Source organism: Geotrypetes seraphini, chromosome 4 (assembly GCF_902459505.1).
Source record: "Geotrypetes seraphini chromosome 4, aGeoSer1.1, whole genome shotgun sequence".
Classification (NCBI taxonomy): domain Eukaryota; kingdom Metazoa; phylum Chordata; class Amphibia; order Gymnophiona; family Dermophiidae; genus Geotrypetes; species Geotrypetes seraphini.
The window spans coordinates 105,605,151-105,632,757 of NC_047087.1; the positions used below are offsets into that span (position 1 = coordinate 105,605,151).

Here is a 27,607-nt window from a genome sequence, read left to right on the forward strand (position 1 = left end):
TCTGGGCAAGCTGCCCCCACTCTTTCACATATGGTGGCCTACATGGGGAACTTTAAAGTCTCTGCTTTAAAGAGACTGACCTCTCCGCAGCATATGACCTGGTCGACCACTCCATACTGCTACAGATACTTGACGCCATTGGGATCTCAGGCAAGGTCTACAATTGGTTCCAAGGATTCCTCAAATCAAGAACCTACAGGGTAAAGTCCAATAATATCAAATCAGAACCATGGTCCAACCCATGCGGAGTTCCACAAGGATCACCTCTATCACCTACGCTCTTCAATCACATTATTTCCTCCCTTGGAGCCACTTTAGATAACTTAAATGTTACATCCTTCAGCTACGCAGACGACATCACCATACTCCTCCCCTTCGACCCATCAGAGCCCACCACTACAGCAAAACTGGAAATAACCCTAGATGCAATCGAAAAATGGATGGTAGACCACAAACTGAAACTAAACTCAGATAAAACAAAATTCCTTCTGCTCGAAAAGGCCAAAACTCCCACCATTACAGAACTGAAAATTAAAAACACCAAATACCAATACAGCCCGAACTCAAACTCCTAGGAGTAACGATAGACAGATGCTGCACAATGCAGTCCCAAATCAATAAAACATCCCAGAAAGCTTTTTTAATTATGAGAAATTACGTAAAATAAGAAAATTCTTCAACCCAGTACAATTCAGGATAATTGTCCAATCCCTAGTCTTAGGTCTACTGGACTATTGCAATTCCCTCTATCTACCTTGTCCTGCCAACATGATAAAACAACTTCAGACTATACAAAACACTGCCCTCAGACTGATCTACTCCCTGAGAAAATATGATCATATTACAGCTGCCTTCCTAGACTCTCACTGGCTACCTATGCAAGCACAAATTCAATTCAAATTCTACTGTCTATTATTCAAAGCATTAAACGGCTCCGCCCCCCCTATCTAAACAACCGCCTAAACCAGATCCTCACCTCAAGACAAAGAACTCCGGACCCTTTTGCCTTCCCTCCACTCAAGGGCACTCAGCTCAAAAAGATGTTTGATAATCTTCTGGCGACGCAAGCAGCAAAACTTAACCACTCCATCTCCAACCTGTTGACGGCAACGGGCGACTTCAAAACTTTTCGAAAAGAAATCAAAACCCTACTTTTCAAAAAATTTATCCAGATATCTTAATCCAACCCTTCCCCTCCTCCTAGATAAATTCTCCCCCAAAACCTCCACTTAAATAATCTCTTCCTCCCCAAAACACCAACCAAGTACTCAGATCCCTGAAATGTAACGTAATCTTATTTGTACTCTAACTGTAATCTATTTGTTATATCACACAGTAACGTACAGTCAATTTAATATCCAATTTGCAAGTTCTTCCAGAATTAATCCAGCTACCTCTCCTCCATTGTAACCAAAAAAACCAAACAAAACTGTTGTAACTTCACTGGAAATGTCCAGTTAGCTCTTTTGTAATCCGCCTTGAACTGCAAGGTTTAGGCGGAATAGAAGTCTCTAATGTAATGTAATGTAATGTTTTGAGCACTGGAAGCCTCACGGTAAACCCAGCTGGTTTGTTTTGTTTGAAAAGGGGACAAGAAGGGTAGCTTCTCCCCCAAGTCAGGGACCAGAAGAAGTGAGTTACAGCCGAACAGGCAGGTTTATTTTATTATTATTATTTTTTTTTAGTTTCTTCTGGTTGCCCCAATCTAGAGGCAACCATGGAACAGTTGGTTCAGGTGATATTGGAAGGCCAGCAGTTTATGCAGACCCACTTGGGACAACAGCAACAGCAGTTAATCCAGGCCCTCGCAGCGTTGGTACAAGTTCAGGGGTCCAAAGCCGTGCTCCTATGCAGGCTGCACCCATGCCTCAGTTGATCCTGCCAACCACTGTTTTGAAGAAAATGGTGCCAGAGGATGATCCAGCTTATTTTTTTAATTAACTTTGAGAGAGTGACTCGTTTGGCAGGCTAGCCAGAGAATACTTGGACTGATTATCTAGGCAACTTGCTAATCGGCAGCAGTCAAACCGCTTTCCAGGATGTCAATTCTACAGGCCTAGCCCCCTTACGCCCAGGTGAAGGAAGCAATTCTGACAAGAGCAAGACGGAAGTTTACCAACAGAGGTTTCGGAGGGCTCACTTACAGGGAAAATAGAACCCTCAAAGCTACTTTTTTCAGCTCAAGGAGGTCGGGTGGAGGTGGCTTCACCCAGAGGAGAGGACTGGACTGCAGGTAGCCCAGGAGATACTCTTTGAGCAGTTTCTGGAGGGCCTGCCTCGGCCCATGCAACAGTGGTTTCAACGACACCCAGATTTGACCCCTGAAATTTCAGTCTAGGCCCGCTGAAGCCTATTACCAGACGCAGCCAGATCAGGAGGGAACCCATGACAACCACCCATCTGGGAGCCCTGGTAATTGGCGGAGCCTTGCCCAAGTGTGGCAACGAAGAGTCCAACCATGGGGCTCCAGCCCGAAGCCACCAAACCCAGACACACAGCACTTGATTGGTGTAGCCTGACTTAGCTATAGGAAGAGGCAGTCGGAGCATACCGCAAATTACTGAGTCCGCGATTCACGAACCGTGAATTCGCGGGGGAACACTATATACAGTGGTACCTTCAATCATAACCAATATAAAAATAAATTCAATCAACTACTCCATTCAAACCACCCTAAAACTACTAGGAATGACTATAGATAGATGCTGCACTATGCAACCACAAATAAATAAAACAATACAGAAGTAATTTGCACTTATGAGAAACCTAAGAAAAGTACGAAAATTCTTCAAAAGAACACAATTCCAGCTTATAGTACAATCCCTAATCTTAGGTCTGCTAGACTATTGCAACATCCTCTATCTCCCATGCCCTGCAAAAATGATAAAACAGTTACAAACAATTCAAAACACAGCTCTGAGGATCGTATACTCACTGAGGAAACATGATCACATTACAGAGGCATACCTTAACTCACAATGGCTTCCAATTCCAGAAAGAATACTATTTAAATTCTACTGTATACTATTCAAAACTATAAATGGAGACAGCCCAACCTACATGAACAACTGCCTAATCCAAACTACCTCAACCAGGCATAGGAAAACTCACACCCCATTCACACATCCTCCAATCAAAGAAGTTAAACGGAAAAAGTTATATGACGGCCTCCTAGCCACCCAAGCAGCAAAACTAGACAACCAAATCTCCTATCTATTGATAACAACCCCAGACTACAAGACGTTCAGAAAAGAAATAAAGACTATATTCTTCAAGAAATCCTTGACAAAGTCTTAACACCACAAGTATCTTTCTTCCCCCATCTTCTTCCTGACCACCAAATCAACCTGACTCTCTTTTTACCCTCTCTATAACATAACCAGAGATCTTCTATTGTAACCCTCCATCTATTACTCTTTTGTAATCTACCTTGAACCGCAAGGTAATGGCGGAATAGAAATCTCTAATGTAATTTGTTCCAGAAGCATGCTCGTAATCCAAAATGCTCGTATATCAAAGCGAATTTCCCCTTAGGAAATAATGGAAACTCGGACGATTCGTTCCACATCCCAAAAACTTTAATAGAAAGTACGTACTTGTATTGCAAGATCTCACTCATTTCAAACAGTCAGTACACTGCAGGTGAATTGGGCATGATGCTTTTATTACGTTCAGCCGCACTCAGTGTGAGCTGTGGGTATGTTGTGCGTACTTGAACTGTGGGTGAATGTATTACGTTCAACTGCGATCAGTGATGCAACACGCATATATTGTGCGTATTTAATGTGACGCACATATATGTGCTTGTACTACAAGACAATGCTTGTTTATCAAGTTAAAATTTAAGAAAATGTTTTGCTCATCTTGCAAAACACTCGTAAACCATGTTACTCGCTATCCAAGATTTGACTGTACTGAATTTGTGAAAATGGAGTTCTAAAGTGGGAGGAGGGCTTAAGTAAATGACAACAGTTGTCTTAATACCTGAATCAGTTGGGATCACCGTGAAATCAAAGTGAGTGATCTGATGCAGTGCTTCAAGTTTCAGGACTAAAGCATATAATGAAATGAAGACAATACCATGAGATACTGATTATGTATGGTCAGAGGTCTCTCATTTACTGTTTGTTGTATTATTTGTATATATAAGACCCATTTGTTGTAATTAGGCTGTTGTTTTTTGGTTTTTTTTTTAAAAAAAGAACTGAATAAAAAATGGCTACAAATCTGAATACAGTGCTACCTTGGTTTGCGAGCCTAATTCATTCCAGAAGCATGCTTGCAATCCAAAATACTCGTATAGCAAAGCAACTTTCCCCATAGGCCATAATGGCAACTCGGATGATTCGTTCTACCCAACCCCCGAGCCGCCCACCCCGCTGGTGACCTCGGGGGGGGGAGCAATACTGCCAGTTCCCAGGGTCGGGTTGGGTGGGGGTTCGCAAATCAAATCAATGCTCAGTTTGTGAGTTACAGTTTGCTCGAGTGTTTTGCTTGTCTTGCAAAACACTTGCAAACCGCGTTACTCGCAAACCAAGGTTTGACTGTATTTAAAAAGATGACTTAATGGTAGTAGCATTTTGTTTCGGCTTCCAGTCCAACCTATGGAAGGTACAGTACACCCCTCCAGATGAGATCTTGTATCTTAGGTGAGGGGTTGATATTCATGTTCAAAAAATTGGGGGATGGTTTGCCAATCTTGCAGTGCAGATCACCAAAGCTGGTTTTCCTAACTTTTAAATGAATTGCAATGCCAACATTCTAGATCAGTATGTCTTTCAGTTAGATGTTTATACAGTACTAGTGTTTAAGTCCGTTACATTAATGGGTGCTAGAATATATGTCTGTCTTTCTTTCTGTGTGTCTCCCTGCCCCTATCTCTGTCTGTCTGTCTTTTTTCTTTGTCTCTCTCTCCTTGGCCGCTGGATGGCTGGTTTTTTGGTGGTTTTTTTTTTCATTCTCTCTCCTTGTCCGCTCTCTGTCTGTCTGCCTTTTTTTTTTCTTTCTCTGTCTGTCTTTTTTTCTTTGTCTCTCTCCTTGGATGCTGTCTGTCTATTTTTCTTTGTCTCTCTCTCCTTGGCCACTGTCTGACTGTCTCTCTGGCCTCCTGTCTGTCTGTCATTCTTTCTGTCTGTCTCTCTCCCTGGCCCCCTGTCTGTCTGTCTGTCTTTCTTTCTCTCTCTCTCCTTGGCCGCTTCTGGCTGCTGGTCTGTCTGTTTTATTTTTCTTTGTCTCTCTCTCCTTGGCCAATGTCTGTCTTTTTTCTTTGTATCTCTATCCTTGGACGCTGGCTGTCTCTCTTCTTTGTCTCTCTCTCCTTGGACTCTATCTGTCTGTCTGTCTCTCTCATGGCTCCCTGCCTGCCTATATTTCTCTGTTGTGCCATGCCTGCCTGTCTCTCCATGGCCCCCTTCTATTTCCCCCCCCAGAGCAAAGCATGATTGCTGTCTGCCCCCCATCACACCCCTCCCCCCAAAGCAGCCCCCTTTCCCTCTCCCCCTCCACTTCTTACCAGCATGGGACACATGATTGTCTGCCCCCCAGCACACCCCTCCTCCCAAAGCAGCCCCCTTTCCCTCTCCCCCTCCACTTCTTACCAGCATGGGACACCTCGCAGTTGTTGCTGACACAAACCGCCACTGAATTCACTGAATGCGCCCCAAGCTGCACGCACCGCAAGCCGTCCGAAGCTGGCACACATGCCACAAGCTGCTCGAAGCCGGCGTACGTGCCACAAGCCACCCCACACGCCATAAGCCGCTCCACGTGCCTGAAATGGAATTCAGCACGGCGGCAGGGATCACGCCGTTTCAACTATGCATGCGCGGGTAAAGGTTTTATTATATTAGATGTTCACATGTTCAGTTTTGTTAAAATTTTCAAGGATCGATATGTTTCTTATTAGTAGCTCTCCTCAGCATTCTCTTTGTGAATCCACGATAAAGGAGATTTCTATTTCAGATCATGCCGCTATTACTCTTACACTGGATAACTTCGTTTCATCCACGCCACCCAAGACATGGAGATTCAATTCTAGCATGCTTGCAGAGGACGGCTTTAAGGAGCATGTGGAAAAAGCTATTTCCGAATTTTTTCTTTTTAATTCCCCGGAAGACACCAGCTAGAGTGTCACATGGGACTCCTTCAAAGCATATATTAGAGGCGTGATCATTTCGTACAGCACTATGATTAAAAAGAAAAATGCTGCAGAGCTTCGTAAGCTTGAAAACCTAATCAAAACTAAAGAATTAGCACATCAAAATGATACTAACAATTACATCATCTTGAGAGAACTGCAGAAGGTTAGATTCCAATATAATTCCCTATTGTGTAAAACTGCTGCACACTCTGTGTTTGTTCAAGCGGCCCACTATTATGCTGACAACAATGTTGGTAATTACCGACCTCTCTCGATGATAAATGTAGATGCTAAAATTTACGCTAAATTGTTGGCCTCCAGATTGCAGGAAGTTTTACCATCTTTAATTTCCGAGGATCAAACAGGATTTATGTATGGGAGACATTCTTCTAATAATATGCGTACTCTGTCTAATATTATATCTACATGTCAATCATTGCCTCATAAATTAACTGTTTTAGCCCTGGATGCTGAAAAGGCTTTTGACAGAGTGGAATTGCCCTTCTTGTTTGCAACTCTCACAAAATTTGGCTTTCCCATGCAATTTATTCAAATGATAAAAGTTCTATATTATGCCCCTACTACTAAAATCTGTATCAATGGCCACCTTTCCGACACTTTTACACCAACTAGAGGAACTCGACAGGGGTGTCCGCTCTCGCCACTACTGTTCAATCTAGCATTACAGCCCATGCTGACTGCTATTCGTGCGGACAACTCCATTAAAGGTTTTGTTCATGACACCATGGAGGTCAAGTTATCCGCTTATGCAGATAACGTCATTCTTTTTGTGACTCCAGACTCACTTCCACCAGTTCTGAAAGTAATTGACAGCTACGCCTCAGTTTCTGGATACAAACTTAGTACAACTAAATCTGAGCTAATGCCGCTGAATTGTACTGCAGACAAGTTTGAAATCGATGCTCATGGTTTTATCTGGAATCCGACAAAACTCATATATCTTGGCATATATGTGGGCCCTACGCTGGAGGATGCGGAGCAGTTTAATACAGATTATATTCTAAATATTATTAAAGTCTCTACTCAAAAATGGTCCCCTCTTAAGTTAACATGGTGGGGGCGGCTGGACACCATCTAGATGATGCTATTACCCAAAATAAATTATATTTTGAGCATGGTGCCATTTTTGTTTAAACGACGCATATATCATGATATTGAAGCCTGCCTCAGTGCTTTTTTATGGCAAAATAAACAACCCCGTATAGCATTACATAAATTGAAACGAGCCAAAGCTATGGGAGGGGTAAACTTCCCTGATTTTTTGCATTATCAATATGCTTTTATTATGAGACATGGCTCAATATGGCTAGATGCTGAGTCCACTACTAACCCCACAACATGGCTATGACTGGAAAAATGCTTATATGGGAGTACTCGCCTCGCCTACACACTCTCCACTCCTCTGCATCCCAAAGATAAAAACCCAACCAATTTTCTACTCTACTCATATAGTACTCAAGGCATACGATAACTTAATGGAAATCAAATGGCATGAATCTCGATTAATCCTATTGTGGCATAATGATCATATCAAGATACAGGATAGGTCCCTTAATTGGATACAGTGGCAGAACTGTGGTATTTGGACTCTTCAAGATTTAATGAGAGACTCTTGTTGGATGTCCTTTTCTGAATTGCAATCCTATTACAATTTTCCTCTACATCAACAGTATCGTTGGATACAACTGAGACACTGCCTGAAAGCTCTTTTTCCTAATGTAGTACTCTTAAAACATGCACCTGACTTGCCTTCACAGACATCAGTAATCAAAAAGAATCACAAGGGAGTTGCCTCAAGATGGTATGTCCTTATGAGAAAATCCTCAACTTCCTCATTAACAAGTATGATGAGTGCTTGGCATCAGTGTTCCCGCTAAGCTGCGCTGGCGTGCGCTGGCGCACAAAATATTACGTCGCAGCGCACAAGTTTCTCTTCACAGCGCACACACGCGTCGCAAAGGTAAGGGGAGGCTGGGGGAGGAATCGGACGTCGGGGTGGGGGTGCGAGGGTTCACGGAAGTTTCGCCCCCCACATTTCGCCCCCAGCAATTCGCCCCTCACATTTCGCCCCCCACATTTCGCCCCCAGGTATGTTTCGCCCCCGGTGGTGTGGCTGCTGCCGTCTCATCTGCTCAGCGTGGCTGGAGTCCTTCCCCTCCCTGGGCGGCCCGGCTGTGTGGGAGGGGGGATTGGGGTTTGGTTTCCGACCCTGGCGGCCGCGTCGCTGTCTTCCCCTCCCTGGGCGGCCCGGCTGTGTGGGAGGGGGGATTGGGGTTTCCGACCCTGGGCGGCCCGGCTGTGTGGGAGGGGGGATTGGGGTTTCCGACCCTGGCCCGGCTGTGTGGGAGGGGGGATTGGGGTTTCCGACCCTGGCGGCCGCGTCGCTGTCTTCCCCTCCCTGGGCGGCCCGGCTGTGTGGGAGGGGGGATTGGGGTTTCCGACCCTGGCGGCCGCGTCGCTGTCTTCCCCTCCCTGGGCGGCCCGGCTGTGTGGGAGGGGGGATTGGGGTTTCCGACCCTGGCGGCCGCGTCGCTGTCTCCCAGCCGCCCTGCTCCGGCCCCGGGCAGGGCGCGATGCACTGGAGAGCCGGGGAGCCAGAGAGAGAGTTGGGGGAGGCAGAGAGCAGGTTGATTTCAGGGCTGCAGGGCTCAGGGGCGAAATGTGCGGGGGCGAAATGTGTGGGGGCAAAACATCCGGGGGGCGAAATGTGTGGGGGCGAAATGTGTGGGGGCGAAACATACCTGGGGGCGAAATGTGGGGGGCGAAATGTGAGGGGCGAATTGCTGGGGGCGAAATGTGGGGGGCGAACCTTCCGGATCCCGGGTGCGAGCAGGGAGGGGGGCGATCGGAAGAGGCGTACGGCAGATGGCAGGGCGGCGAGAGGAGAGTCGGGTGGGGGGGGGGGGGGGAGTAACACCGGAAGAGAGCGGCAAATCCGGGCAAGGCAAGACTTGCAGAGGCGTACCTAGGGGGTGCGGGGGGTCGATCCCGACGGTCCGCTCAGCTCGCCAACAAGGAGAGGCAGCCGGACTCGCGTACGCTCCGACCGCCTCTTCTTGCAAGAAGCCGGGTCTTATTCAATCAGGAGCTGCTTTGACATGCAGCTCCTGATTGGATAAGGCCCAACTTCGTGCAGGAAGAGGCGGTCAGAGCAGACGCGAGTGATTTCCTGCACTAGGCACCACATGAAGTCACCCACCGTACCACTCGATTCGGGTAAGCGCAGGTATCGGTGGGTGGCTTATTTGCGGGGGTGCCTTATTTTATATTTTTGTCTAAAAAGGGGGGGCTGTCTTATTTGATGGCCCTGCCTTATCATCGGGGAAACACGGTACTACTACTAGTAAATTAGTAATGCGCTACAAAACTGAGGCCGCACGAGCGCCATTGTTTATCTATACATGCATGAAGCAAGTTCTTTTCAAGTTTCGATCGTTTGAAGCGTGTGCATAAACTTTCTTTTGCGATCTTCCATAGATTCAGTCAAATAATTTTTACATCCATTCGAAAATGTCGAAGCGTAAAGAGAATGAAGAGTTTGGTAGCAGCACAAAGAAAAAGCGCAGCCAATTTAAGAAGGAATGGCTGACCGAGTTTTTGGTTGACACCACGTTGCCGCACGCGAGTGGACGGAAAACAGTGGCGATGAAAGAAATATTCGAATATAGCGACACGGACAACGCATTAATTTGCTCCCTATGCCGAAAAGCAGGTGTTAACGGAGAATGGAGCACAGGGAAGACTTGGTCTGAGTGGAAAATTGATTATTTAAAGCGTTATCTGAATCATAATTCTCATTTAGAAGCGGTTCAAAAGCTTCACAATCAAAGCCGAGGTTTTCTAATGAATTTCTTAAAAGAAACTCCCGATAGTCGGAACAACAGAATCGAATACGCACAGAGATATAAATCAAGTCCAGAGGAAGTTAACATTTTAATTGATAATATATTGCTAGCGGTAAAGTTGAATTCGTCCATGCTATCCGTCCAGGAAATTCACAATCACATGGCTAAATACGTAAAAATACCTGATAGCTGGAGAAGCAAAAACTATGCTTTCGAGTTCCTTGACTGCATAAATGCCATTGTTAAACGGGAAACATTTACAGAAATCCGGAGGTCTCCTTTTCATACCCTAATAATTGATGAAAGTACTGATATTTCTGTTTCGAAAATGCTCATAATATACATTAAATTTAGAAGAAGTGGCAGCAACATTCATGAGACAGTTTTTGCTGGCATCAAACATCTAACTGCTTGTGACAGCACAGCTATAGTTGATGCTATAAAGCAGTTTTATAGTGAGAACGATTTAGATTTCAGTCGTATGGTCATGTTCACGTCCGATGGAGCATCAGTCATGCTTGGGAAGCATAATGGTGTAGCTGCAAAGTTACGTCAATCAGTTCCTCATCTTCTAGAGCAACACTGTGTAGCTCACCGCGAAGATCTAGGCATAGACGATGCATGGAAAACGATCCCATTCATGAAAGAGATCGAAACTCTAATACGCACCGTGTATACGATTTTCAGTAGATCGAGCGTACGAAAAGCCAAACTGGAGGATATTGCTAATGCTGCAGACTCAGATGTCATTTCATTTAAAGCTATACATGATGTTAGGTGGCTGTCTCGGCACTTTGCTGTAAGTGCAGTGGTTAGAAATTATGACATCCTGTTAGAATATTGTCAAGAACAGGTGGAAGAAGACAATGATCCCGTGCACAAATACTGCCTGACTAAATTGAGTAATCTGGAATTTAAAGTTGCGCTATTTATTCTCTGCGATGTTCTTGAGGAGCTTGGATCACTGTGTAAGCTTCTTCAGAAGAGTTGTTTGGCACCTTTGGATGCATTCCAGTTCACTAAAGCCAAATTAAGGAAACTCAGATCTCAATATCTGGGAGAAAAACCACATTTCAATGAAAATGTTGAAACTCTCATTTCATCTTGTAATTCTGTAATTAAAACAGATCATATTCTTACATTTATTACACAAACTTGTGATCATATGGACAAAAGATTTCCTGACAATGAATTAGAGGACTGGCGTGTTTTCGACAAAGACTGTATCTCAAATCCGTCCAACTTAGAGGAATTTACATTTGGAAACGAACAATTTTCACGATTATCTAACCGTTATTTTCTGTTAATGAACAAAGATGATGAACATTGTTTCAAAAGGCAGCTTATTTCAGAATATTCGGAGTTCAAATATATTATTGCTGAAAAAGTAAAAGCAGGAGCTATACAAACGATTCAGGAAATGTACAATTTTGCTCAGCAGCATAAACAGTTCAGTGGACTAAATGCTCTATTAGACGTGTGTGGCACCTTTCAGGCTTCAAGTGCCGATTGTGAGAGAGGATTTAGCTTGATGAATGCTATAAAGACAAAGACTCGTAATAAGTTAAGAGTAGAACATTTGGAATGCCTAATTATAATCAAACTTTATTTAGCCACAGGAAATAATGTAAACATAGACAGTGTTTACAATTTTTGGAAATCAGAAAAAGGCAGAAGAGAACAATCTTAATAAAGAATTTTGGAGCCTAAAAGCCTATGGAGAACTTCCAGAACATGCTAAAATCAATGAAACGGACACATTTGGCCCCGGTGATGACGATGAAATCCAGTTTGATGATATTGGGGATGATGATGAAGATATTGATGATATCTAACTTGAGTGAAGAATTGATTCCATTCCAGTTTCACAACAATTATTCTACAACATATTGAGTGAACTCTTCTCACTGAAGGCAAACTTTGTGCCCAATAAAATGGTTTTCAATATTTTGTTTTAATGTATTTATACTTTTGTGTAGAAGCTGGAATTGATAGATTGTCTAGAAATTGAAAGCATCAAACGTATTGTCTTCTGGACTGTTTTTAATTTACAGTTTACACATATGGATGTAACAGACATAACTACATTTGTTGTAAAACATTTATTAAGATATCATTTCATCCCTACAATTTCTGTAGACTGTTTTAAAATAAATTTGAGTTTTTCTGGTAAAAAAAAAAAAAAAAAAAATAAAGAATTTTGTACTTTCAAGAATTAATGCGTTGTTTTGTGTTCTTAAAAATATTATTTAACGTTATTTAATTTAGCGTGTAGGCCTAAAATTCCTTTGAATACCTCGTCCTCATGTATCAGCAACTTTGACAACATATTTATTTGGCTCATAACTTGCTGGCGCCCGATATTTTTAGCTCACAGTGAAAAAAGTTTGCTCACAACACCCGCCCGCTTAGAGGGAACACTGCTTTGGCATGGTGATTTGGGAGTTTCAATTGGGGAAGAGATCTGGCAAGAAGTTTGGAAAAACATGTTTAGATCTGCCCGTTCTGCTGGTGTTCTCCAATCACTTTTCTTCCTTTTACATAGAACACACTGGACCCCAATTAGGATTGCAAAACTATCAAATGGACTCTCTTCTATGTATTGGTCTTGTAATTTACAGGAAGGCACACTAACGCATATGATCTTTGACTGTACACATTTATCGCTTTATTGGACTAAAGTATGGGAAACCATCTGTATGATCTTAAACATACAGGAGCCTCTAAATCTGCATGTTATTATATTGGGTCATCATGGTTTACTAAAAACACTGCCTGATCACAATGCAAGATTGCTTAACATACTGCTGTTCATGGCTCTTAAAAAACATTTTACATTGTTGGAAAGACTTATCTAAGGTGAGCTATGTTACCTGGTGGAATATGCTTTGTCTTACAGTAAAGTATGAAAGTGTTATTGCTGAGAAGCATAAGTCCATGAGCTCTTACCTTAAAATATGGAGTCCGGTCAACTCTTATTGTAATATGGGCTGATGTCATTCAATTACTGTGCTGGTCTATATTTAACAATATTTGAACATATATATTATTTTGTGGCTCATCTCTTATCTCATACCTATGGAGTATGATGCCGGTTGTCTCTCGGTGCTTTGAATACTATGCACATCGTTGGCTGCAGGTTGTGCTGACACTCTCCTGCTGAATAGGCATGGTTCAATCTGTTGTATTGTATTGTTTGTCAACACTCTAAGATTTCTTGCTTTGTACAGCTTATTGTTTTCATGCCCTGTTAACAATTTCTGTTCTTGCTATACATTAAAATCAATAAAATCTTTGAACCAAAAAAAAAAAATTTTTTCAGTGCTTTTTTCATGATAATCTTTAGAAATATTTAAAAGATGTTATAGGAGCTGAGTTTGTACATTTGTTTTCAAGTTTAGATTCAGTATTTTCACTCTTATTTTATTTAGGCTATTCATTCTGTTTCTTGGCACCATGAAGGGAGGCATTTCATGTGCAGCCACTCTGATGGTAGTTTGACTCTCTGGAATTTGAAAAACCCCAGCAGACCATTCCAGGTTACAATTCCACATGGTAAGCATGGTATTTCTAATTGTAAAAAAGTAAAATTATATTCTCAAATATTTATCAATTCTGATCATCTCTGCTAGCATGCTATTAACTGGCCAGGCTCCTAAGCATCACATGTGCTTTCCCAAATCTTAATAGAGAACTGCAGGATACACAAGTTATTTAGGTGTATTCTTTTGTCTCCACTGAAGCAGTATCTATACTCCATCAATCAAAGCTAGGTAGCCTGTTGTTGAGGAAAACAAACAGGTCTGAATGAAAAGGTAATCAAAATATGAAAATGAATCTGATTCACAAATAAAATGTATGCAATAGCATCCGATTATACACTATGTATGTCCCGAGACCATGCTTAATTGTGGCATATTGACTACAGTTGTTCACTATTGGCATAAATATTACAAAACAATTTGAATTTTTGATGGTAGAAGTGAGAAATTATTACATATAAGCATAACTGAAGCTATTTTATAATGAAAAATTAGAGCAGAGTTTAAGGGACAGAAAGAAGAAGTGGTTTTTATCATAGCAATATAGTAGCAAATGACAGCAGGTAAAGACTAGATTGAATGAACTATTTTGATCATCTGTCATCATTTAGTATTTTACGATGTGACAATTTCTTTTCATCTTTGACATTTTCTCCATATACCCTGCTGTCGCCACTTGAGGGTATTTTTAGAAAGGACTGTATAAATTGAGGCCTCAGGTAGTTGTTTATAGTACATATTGTCCCTTGTAAAATAGACCTTTAGTGAATATACAATATACCTATATGTCTAGGGCTTTTAGCATATATACTTAATAAAGTGAAACATGGGTACATAAAATCCAAATTGTCAAACTCCATTCCCCAGAATGTCATCCTTAAAAATGCATGAAAATGAGTATTGCTTTCTGTCTCTGTTAGACCAGTCCAGACAAATGGGTTTAGTCCCCCATCAACAGATTTAAGTAGAGACACTGAACTATTCCAGTGACATCATTGGTACAAGGGCTGGTGCGGCCTGGAGTTCTCTAGTAGTTATTTGCCTGCATCAAATGATGTAGCTTAGTCTTTATCCTAGGACAAGCAGGCAGCATATTCTCACTTGTGGGTGATGTCAGTTTAAAAGTGTATTGCCACTTTAAGAATTTAAGAAAGTTCGCGAACCGCCCGCACCGCACATGAGTAAGTGCATTCCCACTCTATGTAGGCGTGCAGCTCCTCGGTTCTTAGTTTTTCGCAGAGCTAAGAAGTGTGTTTCCGAACGTTGTTCAAACTTTTTTGCCTTTGCTTTCCCACTCCCATGTTGGTTTGTTATTTAGTCTTTATTTAGTTTTTACTTTCTTCCTTTTCTTAAAAAAAAAAAGAGGAAAAATTTTTTTTTATTGCAGAAGCAGTTTTCCCGTTGATGTCATGTCTGTTAACCGGTTTTAAAAAATGCGGCAGGTATCAACGGCCAATTTCATTTACAGACTCCCCACTCTTGGTGTTTGCAGTGTCTTGGCCCAGAACACTGTGTCGACTCTTGTACGTTGGTCTTCTCTATCAAGAACCACAAACTTCAGCAAGAGAAGTTATTCGGTACCACCATGGACATCGACAAACCATGGACATCGAAGGTGTTGTCAGTGGTATCGGAGGATATCGCTCTTTCTGGTAAGCCAGCTAAAAAGCAACCAGCTTCCCAAACGGCATTTCAGATCAGTGATGCATCGAGTCCCTAGATGCTGATCAAGCAAAAGCCTCCATTGCAACTTGCCTCTCCTGCATCAAATGGTGCATCCTCATCACGGTCACCCTCTCCGAGGTAAGCCACAGCACCAATGGTACTGGCAGCTAAGCCACAGGTACCGGTACTTTCTTTTCAGGAGAAGCTTGATGCGCTCTTCCGTCTAGAATTTGGGGATATGTTTCGTCTCATGACCCCGATATCGACTCACTCGGTACCAGTCTGACCTGAGCATACAGCAATGAGGTCTTGCGGTACCGACTGCCTCTCTGGTGCATCATCATCATAGTTCCATGCCTCATCATCGATCATCTCACCGATCTCGTTCTCCTTTGAGGCATCGCTCTAGTTCATTGAGGCATCATCGATCATCCTTTTTTCCTCCACACTATCTGGCAAGTGTTCTTCCAAGAGAAAACATCATTTTCCTACATGAGCTTCTAAGTGCAAGATAGCTTCGAAGCATTCCTTCTCATCATCGGATCGGTACCGGTTCTCATGCAAGCATCGGTCTCGACGTTCTCCATCGCTCAGTGTAGTTTTTAATTCTGATTTTAAATCTGATTCAGATGTACCTTTACCTGACTCTTCTACTGAAGCGTACGATACTTCCTTGGAATACTCTACACACAGGTCTCCTCCCAGAGCTAAATCACCTACTGAGAGACTTTCCTTCACTAGATTTATTTGTCAACTAGGCAAGGACATGTCCATTAAGCATGAAGCTGATTCTGCCTTTAGTGCTAAATTTCTAGAAACTTTGGACTATGATTAGCCTCTGAAAGAGCTTCTTTGATTACTATTGCATGGTATACTTAAAGAAACTCTTCTTAAGAATTGGGAAATTCCTCTAACCATTGCTGTAGCTTCCAGAAAATTTGACTCTTTATATAAGATAACCTCGATAACCTCTTCAAGTTTTGACAAACCGCAGCTTCAGCACCAAACCTTGGTAGTTGTCAACTTTGAAAAAGTCTACTACATTTAAAGTATATGCCTCAGTGCCACTGTGACGAGAGGGGTGCACTATGGACAAATTTGGGTGACACCTCTACCAGAATACTATGTTGGCGAATAGAGTTCTCAATTACAATTTCTATTTTTCTTGTTATATGAAACGTTATCAAGAAATTTCCTGGTTTTGAGAGATATATTCCTTCTCAACACCTGAAGGATTTTCAGCATCTCGTTTGCACTCTTACTCAGTTACGGAAGTACATGGTTAAATCTGTTTATGATGCTTTTGAATTGAGTTCTAGAGCTTCGTCAATGTCAGTAGCAATGAGATGTTTAGCCTGGCTCAGAGTTGCAGATATGGACATCAACCTGCAAGGCAGACTGGCTAATATTCCCTGCTTAGGGGATGAGCTTTTTGGGGACTGCATTGAAAATGCCACTCAAAAGCTCACTGATCACGAGAAGCATTGGGATGCTTTAGTTAAAACCAAGCCTAAACCGTCTGCTCCTCCTAGAATGCAGGAGAAGAATCAAAAACAACAACGCCTCAGAAATCTCAAATGTCTGCACCTCAAAAGCCACTTCAGTATTTTTGATGGGCTTCTAGAGAGCATAGTCAATATTCTTTTGTCCCAGTCTCTGCCTCAGCCAATCGTAGGTCGACTTCAACTCTTTTGTCACCATTGGGAGTTTATAACATCTAACCTCTGGGTTCTAAAAGTCATTCTGGAGGGGTATTCTCTTCATTTTGTCTCCATTCCTCTGGATCATCCTCAAGAAAGTCTGCTTTCAATCCTCAGCAGACCTCCCTTCTTCAAGAACTAGACTCTCTTCTCCTCAGTGCAAAAGAGAGAGTTCCAGCTACTGGACTATATAAAGAGAGGCGTAACCAGTAGAAGAAAGAAGATGTTGATGCCCCTGTACAGGTCGTTGGTGAGGCCCCACTTGGAGTATTGTGTTCAGTTTTGGCGACCGTATCTGGTGAAGGACATAAGAAGACTTGAAGTGGTCCAGAGGTGGGCAACGAAAATGATAGGAGGTTTGTGCCAAAAGACATATGAGGAGAGAATGGAAGCTGTGAATATGTATACCCTAGAGCAGTGATCTCAAACTCACGGCCTGAGGGCCACATGCGGCCCGCCAGGTACTATTTTGAGGCCCTCAGTATGTTTATCATAATCACAAAAGTAAATTAAAACAGTTTCTTGACCATATGTCTCTTTAGCTATAAATTACAATATTATTATTAAGACTTAGCTAAAAGGATAGATTTATTTATTTTTTTCCATATCTTTATTCATTTTAAAAGCCAACATCAAGTGCAACATATTATCAAACAATGTACAAATAAAACACTTTATCCCATCAACTGATATAATGATATAATAAAAACATATCCCTCCCCACCTACCCTTTCATATATACAAATGATCAAACAAACAAAATTGTGATCAAATAATGATTAAAGGCATATCCCCTCTCCCTTCCCACCCATCCATCCTGGACGTGTATAATCAAAGGGCTAAAACCAATAATCATTCTTTACAAAATTTTGTCAATGGGTCCCAAACCTCCTTGAATTTCTTATAATGTCTCAATTGTATTGCACTCATACGTTCAAATTTATAAGTTTGGCACAAGGATTCCCACCAAAAACTGTAATTTAACCTATCCCAAGTTTTCAAATTTTTCAAAATAAGCTGTGTGGCAACTCCCGTCATAATGAGAAGTAGTCTATTATTATATGGAGTTATTGGACTCTTGGCCCTCAATAACGTACCAAACAGCACTACGTTGTACATCAATGCCAGTGGAACTTCCAATATTCTATTTATTTGACCCCCAAATGGATCGACAAAATTTAAGTATCAAGGGACAAAAGAAGAGCAGATGATCCAATGTCCCTATATCAAGATGACAGTGCCAGCATCTATTTGACTTAGAACTATCTAATTTTTGTAATTTAACAGGGGTCCAAAAACTTCTATGAAACAAAAAAACCCATGTTTGTCTTATAGACACTGACACCGTACTTCTCATCCTCCAAGTCCAAATCTGTGGCCATTGAGTAGCAGAAATTTGCTGCTTTGTCTCAGTGCTCCAAATGTCTTTTAGACTAGTTTTTATTTTTTTATTCAAAAATTCAGATATTAATTTATACCACTTGGCTGCCTGATGCCCCAGCAAATCTGTCTGGAAGCACAAGCCCGGCAAGCTATACTGAGCTTTCAAGTTTCGCCAATCAGGGGACCTTTTCTGAATGGCCTGCTTCAACTGCAACCACTTATATATTTGAGACTTTGCAATACCAAATGTTTGTTGCAGTCGTGAAAAGACAAGCAGCTTTCCATTCCATCTGATAACACATCATCCAGTGTGCGTATGCCCACCTGCAGCCAGTGCTTCCAGAGGATCTTAGACTCGCCAATTTGAATCTTGGAGTTCAACCACAAGGACTGACATGTGGATTGATGAATTAGAATAGGTATTGGTTATTAATACATTTTAGGGCTCCTTTTACGAAGCCAGGTTAGCGGTTTTAGCGCACCAGCTTTTTAGCGCGCGCTAAACCCGCACTATGTGGCTAGAACTAACGCCGGCTCAATGCTGGTGTTAGCATCTAGTGTGGCCGGCAGTTTAGCGCGCACTATTACGCACGTTAAACCGCTAACACAGCTTCGTTAAAGGAACCCATAATATTTGCCATGTGGAGAATAAAATTCTGTTGTCCTTATAAATCCTAGCTAACTTGATACTTAAAATATGATATAATCTCAATGGAGACAGGAGTTGCCATTCTAAGTAAAGCCAATCAGGGAGATGTTCCATGAGCTCAGGAAGGAGCCAATACATGCCCTGACGCAGTACATAGGCCTGATGGTACCTATAAAAATTTGGGAAATTTACCCCACCCGCCACAATTGGTTTTTGTAAAGATACTAAAGCAATTTGAGCAGTTTTACCCAGCCAAATAAATTTGGTGATAATACTATTCAATTTCTTATAAAAAGACCCCTGAAAATAAACTGGCAACATACCCATTTGATAGCAAACCACAGACAAAATCATCATTTTAACCGTTTGGACTCTCCCTCACCAAGACAGATGTAATGGGTTCCATTGCTCACACATTTCTGAGACCTTTAGCAATAAGGATTTACTCTCATTGTATCTTCCAGTGTTTTTTGAATCCAAATACCTAATTATTTTATACCTTCTTCTTTCCAAAGAAAAGGAAATAAGTCAAATAATCCTTTTGGACAGTTTACATTTAGAGGAAGAACCTCCGATTTACTCCAATTTATTTTATATCCAGAAAATTTTCCAAATCTGTCAATCAAATCTAGTAAATGCAGGATGGTAGATTCAGGATTCTTCAAATGAAGCAAAATATCATCTGCATAAGCAGAGACCTTATATTCCCAACCTACATAATGATTACCCTGAATCTCTCTTGCCTGTTGAATAGCCAATAGTAAGGGTTCCAAAACAATATCAAAAAGCAAAGGAGATAATAGACACCCTTGTCTAACTCCCCTCTCCAGATGAAAATTTTTTGAAAAAGTATTATTAATATATAATCTGGCAGAAGAGGAACTATACAAGGTTTGAATCATTTGTATAAATCCAGAACCAATACCAAACCAATCCATTGCTTGATACATAAAGGTCCATTCCACACGATCAAAAGCCTTCTCTGCATTCAAAGATACAGAGAAGACCAGATCTTCCATGGCTTTTGTTAAATTTAACATATGAAAAGCCAGTCTGGGGTTGTTTGATGAATGTCTTTGAACAACGAAACCTGTTTGCTGCATACCGATAATAAAAGGGAGAGCCTTGGCCAAGCGTAAAGCCAATAACTTAGCCAGAAGTTTTCCATCTACATTAATCAAATAGGCCTGTAATTTGAAACCAACATGGGATCTTTATTTGGCTTCGGTAAAACAATAGTTAAAGATTTTGCCATAGTACCTAAAATGCAACCTTTAATTAGTTGAGCCTGATATAAATTTAAAGGACAAGGTAATAATGTAATTTGGAATGATTTGTAAAACTCTACAATGAACCCATCATCACCTGGAGCGGATCCAACTCTAAGGGGCTTCAATGTTGTTTGAAGTTCTTTCAGTGATATAGACGCTTCAAGATTTACTTTTATATGCTTGGGAATTTTTGGCCCCTTGATTAACTTTAAAACCCTCAAGTTCTTTATTTGAATAAAGCTCAGAAGAATATAAAGCTTTATAATAGTTCAAAAATTGTTTTAGAATATTTCCAATTTGAGAATGAGTTTCACTCTTCTTATCTTTAATAGCCACAATCTTTACTTTTCTTTTTTTTTTTTTGCTTTGGGGTAATTAGCCAATAATCTTCCCGCTTTATTCGAGTTTCCATAATACAGAGCCTGTTGAGAAAACAAACCTTTCCTAGCTAATTGTGAGGAAATCTCATTGTATTTATATTTAGCTTTCAAGAGGGCCTGTAAAGTAGTTTGTTCTCATTTTGAGGCCAATTGTGACTCTAAAATCTTAATACTTTGTTCCAAATTATAAAATTCCATTTTAAATTGTTTCCTAATGTGTGCCGAATACGAAATGATTTGCCGTCTCATTGTAGCTTTGAAAGCGACCCACAATGTTTCTAAAGAGATTTCCTCTGAGGTATTGAGTTGAAAATATTCAGTCATTTTTATTTGAAATTCCTCAAGAAAGTTTGAATTTTCAAGCAATGTATTATTGAATCTCCAAACAATCTTGTTCAGCAAATTTAAATTCAATCCAAACTCCAGCATGATCTGATAAAATAATTGGGTCTAAGTTGGCTTTTGTAACCTGCTGAATTAATGGATCTGAAATAGCTCAGAAACAGCTCCAAGGAAACTCGGACTGTGGAGCAAGCCTGGTCCCTATTCAAGGACACAGTAAACAAGGCGCAAAACCTATATATACCAAGAATTAGGAAAGGTTCCAAGAAGAATCAGACGAGGGACCCTGCATGGATAACCAGTGAAGTAAAGAAGGTGATAGGAGACAAGAAAATATCATTTCGGAAGTGGAAAAAAGATAAAACTGAAGGAAACTGGAGAGAGCACAGGAAGCATCAAAAAGAATGTCACCGAATAGTCAGGAAAGCCAAGAAAGAGTATGAGGAGAGACTGGCCAAGGAAGCAAGAAATTTCAAACCATTTTTCCGATATGTGAAAGGGAAACAGCCAGCGAAGGAGGAGGTGGGGCCCCTGGATGAGGGTGACCGGAAGGGAGTGGTGAAAGAGGAAAAAGAAGTGGCTGGTAGGCTAAACAAGTTCTTCTCGTCGGTCTTTACAATAGAGGACACATCCAGTGTGCCAGAACCGGAAAAAATCTTCAGGGGAGATCAAGAGGGGAAATTATCATGCATGGAGGTAAGCCTCGAAGACGTTCTTAGGCAGATAGATAGATTAAGAACGGACAAAGCTCCGGGCCCAGATGGGATCCACCCGAGAATACTGAAAGAGCTCAGAGATGAAACAGCAGAGCTACTGCAGCATATTTGCAACCTGTCCTTGAGAACAGGGGTAATCCCGGAGGACTGGAAGATAGCGAATGTTACACCGATCTTCAAAAAAGGATCGAGAGGCGACCCGGGAAACTACAGACCGGTGAGCTTAACCTCTGTTCCGGGGAAGATGGCCGAATCACTGATCAGGGAAGGTATCAATGAGCATATAGAAAAAAATAATCTGATGAGATCGAGCCAGCATGGTTTCTGTAAAGGCCGATCATGCCAGACAAATCTACTGCATTTCTTTGAGGGGATAAGTAAGCAATTGGACCAAGATGACCCAGTAGACATTATATATCTAGATTTCCAAAAAGCCTTCGACAAGGTGCCCCATGAGCGCTTACTGAAGAAACTGTGGAGTCACGGGGTGGAAGGGGACGTGCACAGATGGATCAAAAATTGGCTGGCGGACAGGAAACAAAGGGTAGGAGTAAAGGGGCACTAATCTGACTGGATAGGGGTCACAAGTGGTGTTCCGCAAGGGTCAGTGCTGGGACCACTGCTGTTCAATATATTTATTAATGATCTAGAAACGGGGACAAAGTGCGAAGTTATCAAGTTCGCGGATGACACAAAACTCTCCAGCAGGGTCAAAACTGTTGAGGAATGCAAATAACTGCAGAGCGACCTGAACAAACTGAGTGAGTGGGCAAAAAAATGGCAGATGAGCTTCAATGTGGAGAAATGTAAGGTCTTGCACATAGGGAAGGGGAACTCCATGTACAGCTACGCGATGGGAGGGAGGGTACTCGGGGAAGGCAGCCAAGAAAAAGATCTGGGGGTATTGGTGGATAACACAATGAAGCCGGTGGCACAATGTGCAGCGGCCTCAAAAAAAGCGAACAGAATGTTGGGCATGATCAAGAAAGGTATCATTACCAGAACGAAGGAAGTTATCCTACCACTGTATCGAGCAATGGTGCGCCCACATCTGGAATACTGCGTCCAATACTGGTCGCCATACCTCAAGAAGGACATGGCAATACTCGAGTGGCCAGCTGAGAATGCCAGCCTACTACAGCAATTTCCAGTTCTTCAACAGGAAGGGGTAGGAACCCCAGATTGGGAAGTTTCTGAGGACATTCTGTCTGCCAATGAAACTCGCTCCTGTGGTTTGGAGAAGGATTATGCAGGCTTGCCCAGTGAAGAGGAATTGTGCTAAAGCCTGTTGAATTAGGATGTGTGTGTGAATGTTCCGATGGCCCTGACGCAGCGGTTGTATAATATACCCGCGAAACGCTGGCCGCGTTGGTGAACGGAATGTTTTGAGAATTTTATTGCTTAAACTTCGACAATGAAGAACACTCAACTAACAAGATAAGTTGCTTGGTCGAGTTTTTCAAATTTGGACTTTACACACAGTAGTTTGATATGGAGTACCCAATTTAATGTCATTAAGCCTATAGTACTTTAGAGTGTGGGGTTACTCTATTAAATTGTAGTAAATCCAGCAAGCATATAAGATGTTTGATAACAGTAGATTTAGAGGCCAATGATTGGAGCAGGAGCATGTATACTACGCAGATTTCCTCAGTTGATGACTGTGTCGCTATGCGTAGGCTCCATTTCTGAGGCTATTTAGTTGGATAAGTACAAAAATCTATAAAAAAATATAAAAAATAGATAATAATAGTGTGAGTATACTGAGGTGTAGGGTCTGATAGAGTGGTATTTTACTCCTATTGTTTGTATTTATAGCTAATACCACAGGGTTATATTACGTTAGGTTTAATACTCGAGAGGGACCAGAGGAGGGCAACGAGGATGATAAAGGGTATGGAGAACCTTTCATATGCCGAACGGTTAGACAGGCTGGGGCTCTTTACCCTGGAGAAGCGGAGACTGAGAGGGGACATGATAGAGACTTATAAAATCATGAAAGGCATAGAGAAGGTGGAGAGGGACAGATTCTTTAGACTAGCAGGGACAACTAAAACAAGAGGTCATTCAGAAAAACTGAGAGGAGACAGATTCATAACGAATGCAAGGAAGTTCTTCTTCACTCAGAGGGTGGTGGACACCTGGAACGCGCTTCCCGGAGAGGTGATAAGACAGAGTACAATTCTGGGGTTCAAAAAGGGACTGGATGACTTCCTGGAAGCAAAGGGGATTACAGGGTACAGATAGAGGTACCTTACAGGACATTGAGCGAATAGGGTATGGATATTTTAGGTTAGGTAGGGAACACTTTCAGGTCATGGACCTGGGGGGCCGCCGCGGGAGCGGACTGCCGGGCACGATGGACCCCTGGTCTGACCCGGCAGAGGCAATGCTTATGTTCTTATGTTCTTATGAAACAAAAATGTAATCTATTCATGAAAATGATTTATATACATGGGAGCAGAAAGAAAATTCCCTAGCATTAAAGTGAAGAATCCGCCATATATCTTTCAAACCACAGCACTGTACTAAATTATCTAAGCCCATTGATTTGATTAGCTTACTAGGTTGCTTGTCCAACAAAGGATCCATAACAGCATTAAAGTCCCCAGGTATTATTAAATTAGAAGAAGCCAGTGGCAAAAGCAACTGTTGAAGAATTTTGAAAAATTCAGCCTGATTTGAATTAGGGGCATGAATATTAAAAAGCGTCAGAATATCTTTTCCTGAGCTCATGTGTACCTTAATCCATCTTCCGGCAGGATCTGCTGAAATTATACTAAGGGTTCCTTTTACTAAGGTGCACTAGCATTTTTAGCACACGCACAAAATTACTGTGTGCTACACCACGCGGTACGCTTCTAGAATAACGCCAGCCCAATGCAGCAATTTAGCACACACTATTCCGCACGTAAAGGCACTAACGCACCTTAGTAAAAGGAGCCCTAAATGCAGCTAAGCATTTTCTATTTACTAAGATAGCCACCCCGGCCTTCTTTCCCATTGCAGGAGTGAAAAAACAATGTTTAACCCACCTCCCTCCCAACTTTTTCGATTCAATAGCAGATAGGTGAGTTTCCTGTATAAAATAAATGTCCGCCTCCTGCTGTTTTAAAAAGTTGAGTGTTTTTTTTCCTGTTAATAAGATGGTTAAGTCCATTGACATTCAATGAAAATATTTTTAACGCCATTTGAAATGATTAATATGAATTATTAGATCAGCTCTAGATTTTCCTGTAAACATAGAAATATACAATACCTCCCCACACATCCAGATCCCATCCCGTAACAGCCCCCCACCCACACTCCCAACTTATAACACGACAGCTTGTAAGCACACCTCTAGGTCTGGAGACTACCCACCTCCCCAATGCACCCTGTTTTTTACCAAAATTAATCCTATAAATATCAATTAATAAGCATACAGTTTACATTTTAATATTCCCCAAAACATTCATTCTAACTATATAATTAATTCCTATCTAAGAGCACCCAAGAATTCATAATATGAACCAATCCATTCATGTATAAACATATATACTAGTTAATAAAGCCTATATACTTTTATAAAATTCATTGCTTATCAACATATATTATTCAAAAATGACTTGACTAAACCATAGCATAAGCAATCCAAGCACAGTCAATCTGATCCACAGAATTAATTCTTATCTAATACTTTAAAATTTAATAAATCAGTACACACTCATTACCTAAGTCAGTCATTCATTTATAAATTTATTTATTCATTCATTCCTTCCTAATGAACCAACAAAAATTTCCCAACAATTCAAAATATGAATATTTCATAGATGTCTATATAACAAATCATATCTAGATCCCAACAACTACTCACCCCATTTCATTAAAATTTTCCATCACTCTAAGCACAGTTTATTAAAACTGATTAAAGAAACTATAATTCACGTTATTCCATTTTATCTTATTTTTTTAACCAAATAATATAAGTAAATCCCTTCCCACCCTTTAGTATATGTAAATAGAAAATGCCTCAACCAAAGTTACAACCTAATTTATATAAGCCGATAGAAGATTCATTCATACAAATCCTAACAAAACACTCCTTTCTAATTAGAAATGATCACCACAGTTGCAATATTAGTCCCCTCAAACCCATTTAAGAGTCAAACTTCTTATCCATCAACACAGTTACCACATCATACCACAAATGAAGGCAGGAAATTATTGATTCACAGTCTCTATTCACAGCGATTCTAACTCCTGTAGCCTTTCATTTCCCACCTTTCACCAAGATCTGGACAAAGGACATACAGGGCATTCTTTTCCCACACATCACTCTTGTTTCCTACCATCATAATAACAATATTGTTGTCTGTGTGGTTTCATAACTCTTTCAACAATCCGTCCACATTGTTGCATAGTGAGGTGCCTGACAATGTTATATAACCAAAGGATCGTCTTGCAGAGGCCAGGTCAATGACAATATACTACAACCTGAAGTATCTGAATACTCCACGAATGGACTTCCTAGTGCAGATTACAGGAGCTCCACATTTCCATTCATACGCTGAAAATATTGTAAGTGGTGTGACTTCCCTGAGTTGTTTTTCTTTGTTGCATCTGGATGTAGTGATCTCTTATCAAGTAAACAGTCTCCGCCACAGCAGCCTGAACCCGGATATAAAAACCACAGCTCTCATGAATCTGCACCTTGCTACACCACACTTCAAACAAAGTGAGAGCAAAGAGGAGAATCCCGTGGCACATTCAAAACAAGCCAGGTTTCTGCTGCAGGACGCAGATGCTGAGAAACTGCCTCCTATATAGGCCATTTTCTGCCAGTTTGTCAACAGAATCTCAGTCTGCTGTCAATGTATTTATCCAATCAGCATTTCTAGACGTCCGTGCTGACTCCACCCACTTACACCCGATATGCCTTCATTCCGGGAACTTGTGCCACAGAATTATTTGTCTTTTAAATTGAAAGGGACCGTTGAGAGAAAAGAATTCCCAGTTACAATCCAAAATGGAGGGTAATTGCTGCAAGGAATTTTCCACAAATGCACTGTTCAGATCTCCCTCTCAAATCCAGTCTCCAACCCGACTCGTCAGACACCTCACCAGCAATCAATCAGCACCCAATCCAATAACACATACATCCATAGTCCCGCCTTTAAGCTGCAAACTCAGCTCCTATTTGGCAGCAAAAAGGTTTAAGTAAATTCCAGCCAAAGCACTTTCCAAAATCTGAAAGGAATATATATATATCCTCTATAATAAAACCCTAAGCGCGATGCGCACTTACGATGCCGTGATCCATGCCGCTGTGATGTGTGCTTCCATGCTGCACATGCTTGCCTTCTGCCCTGATCTCCGATGCCTGCTGACTTCCTGCGCTGCTGCTGCCGGGATGCCTCTTCTCACCCCCGGACCAGCAAACGCAGCAGCCGCGGTTTCATCTTGCAGCCGCGGGGCATTTGCTAGGTCGGCTCACTTCGATAATGCAAGGTGGGTCAACCTAGCAAAAGCCCCTAGGCTGCCTGGGCTAGTGGATGCTGGACAGGGAGAACAGGGAAAGGAGCAGGGATACTACTGGACGGGGGAGCAGGGAAGGGGTGCTGCTGGACATGGAGGAGGTAAAAGCAAGGGAAGGGGGAAGGTAAAACGAAGGGAGAATGGCTGCTGCTGGACAGGGAGCAGTGAAGGGGTGCTGCTCGACGGTATTGATGGATAGGGGGAGCAGGGAAGGGGTGGTGGTGGACAGCCGTGGAAAGAGAGAGACAGAAAGAAAGACACACACGCACATCTATTCTAGCACCCGTTAATGAAACGGGCTTAAAGACTAATTAAAATACAGGAGTGAAAAAGAAATTGCCCTTGAATAAAAGTAAACACTTTAACGAGCAAAGAATCCACAACAGACATTAAAAACATTATTTTCAAATGTCAGCTTAAGACATTGGGTCTTGGAA

General features: G+C 41.7%; 1 protein-coding gene across 6 annotated transcripts in view; it reads left to right on the forward strand.

Moving 5' to 3' along the window:
- STXBP5L (syntaxin binding protein 5 like) overlaps positions 1-27,607 on the forward strand; it is an 815,959-nt gene that overhangs the window by 226,128 nt on the left and 562,224 nt on the right. For all 6 annotated transcript variants that reach the window (XR_004539193.1, XM_033941651.1, XM_033941652.1 and 3 more), the window contains one exon: positions 13,437-13,560. Coding sequence is in view for 5 of the 6 variants with exons in the window: in XM_033941651.1 (XP_033797542.1) it covers positions 13,437-13,560 (124 nt within the window). In the remaining variant the exon portion in view is untranslated. The remainder of the gene's footprint in view (positions 1-13,436; positions 13,561-27,607) is intronic.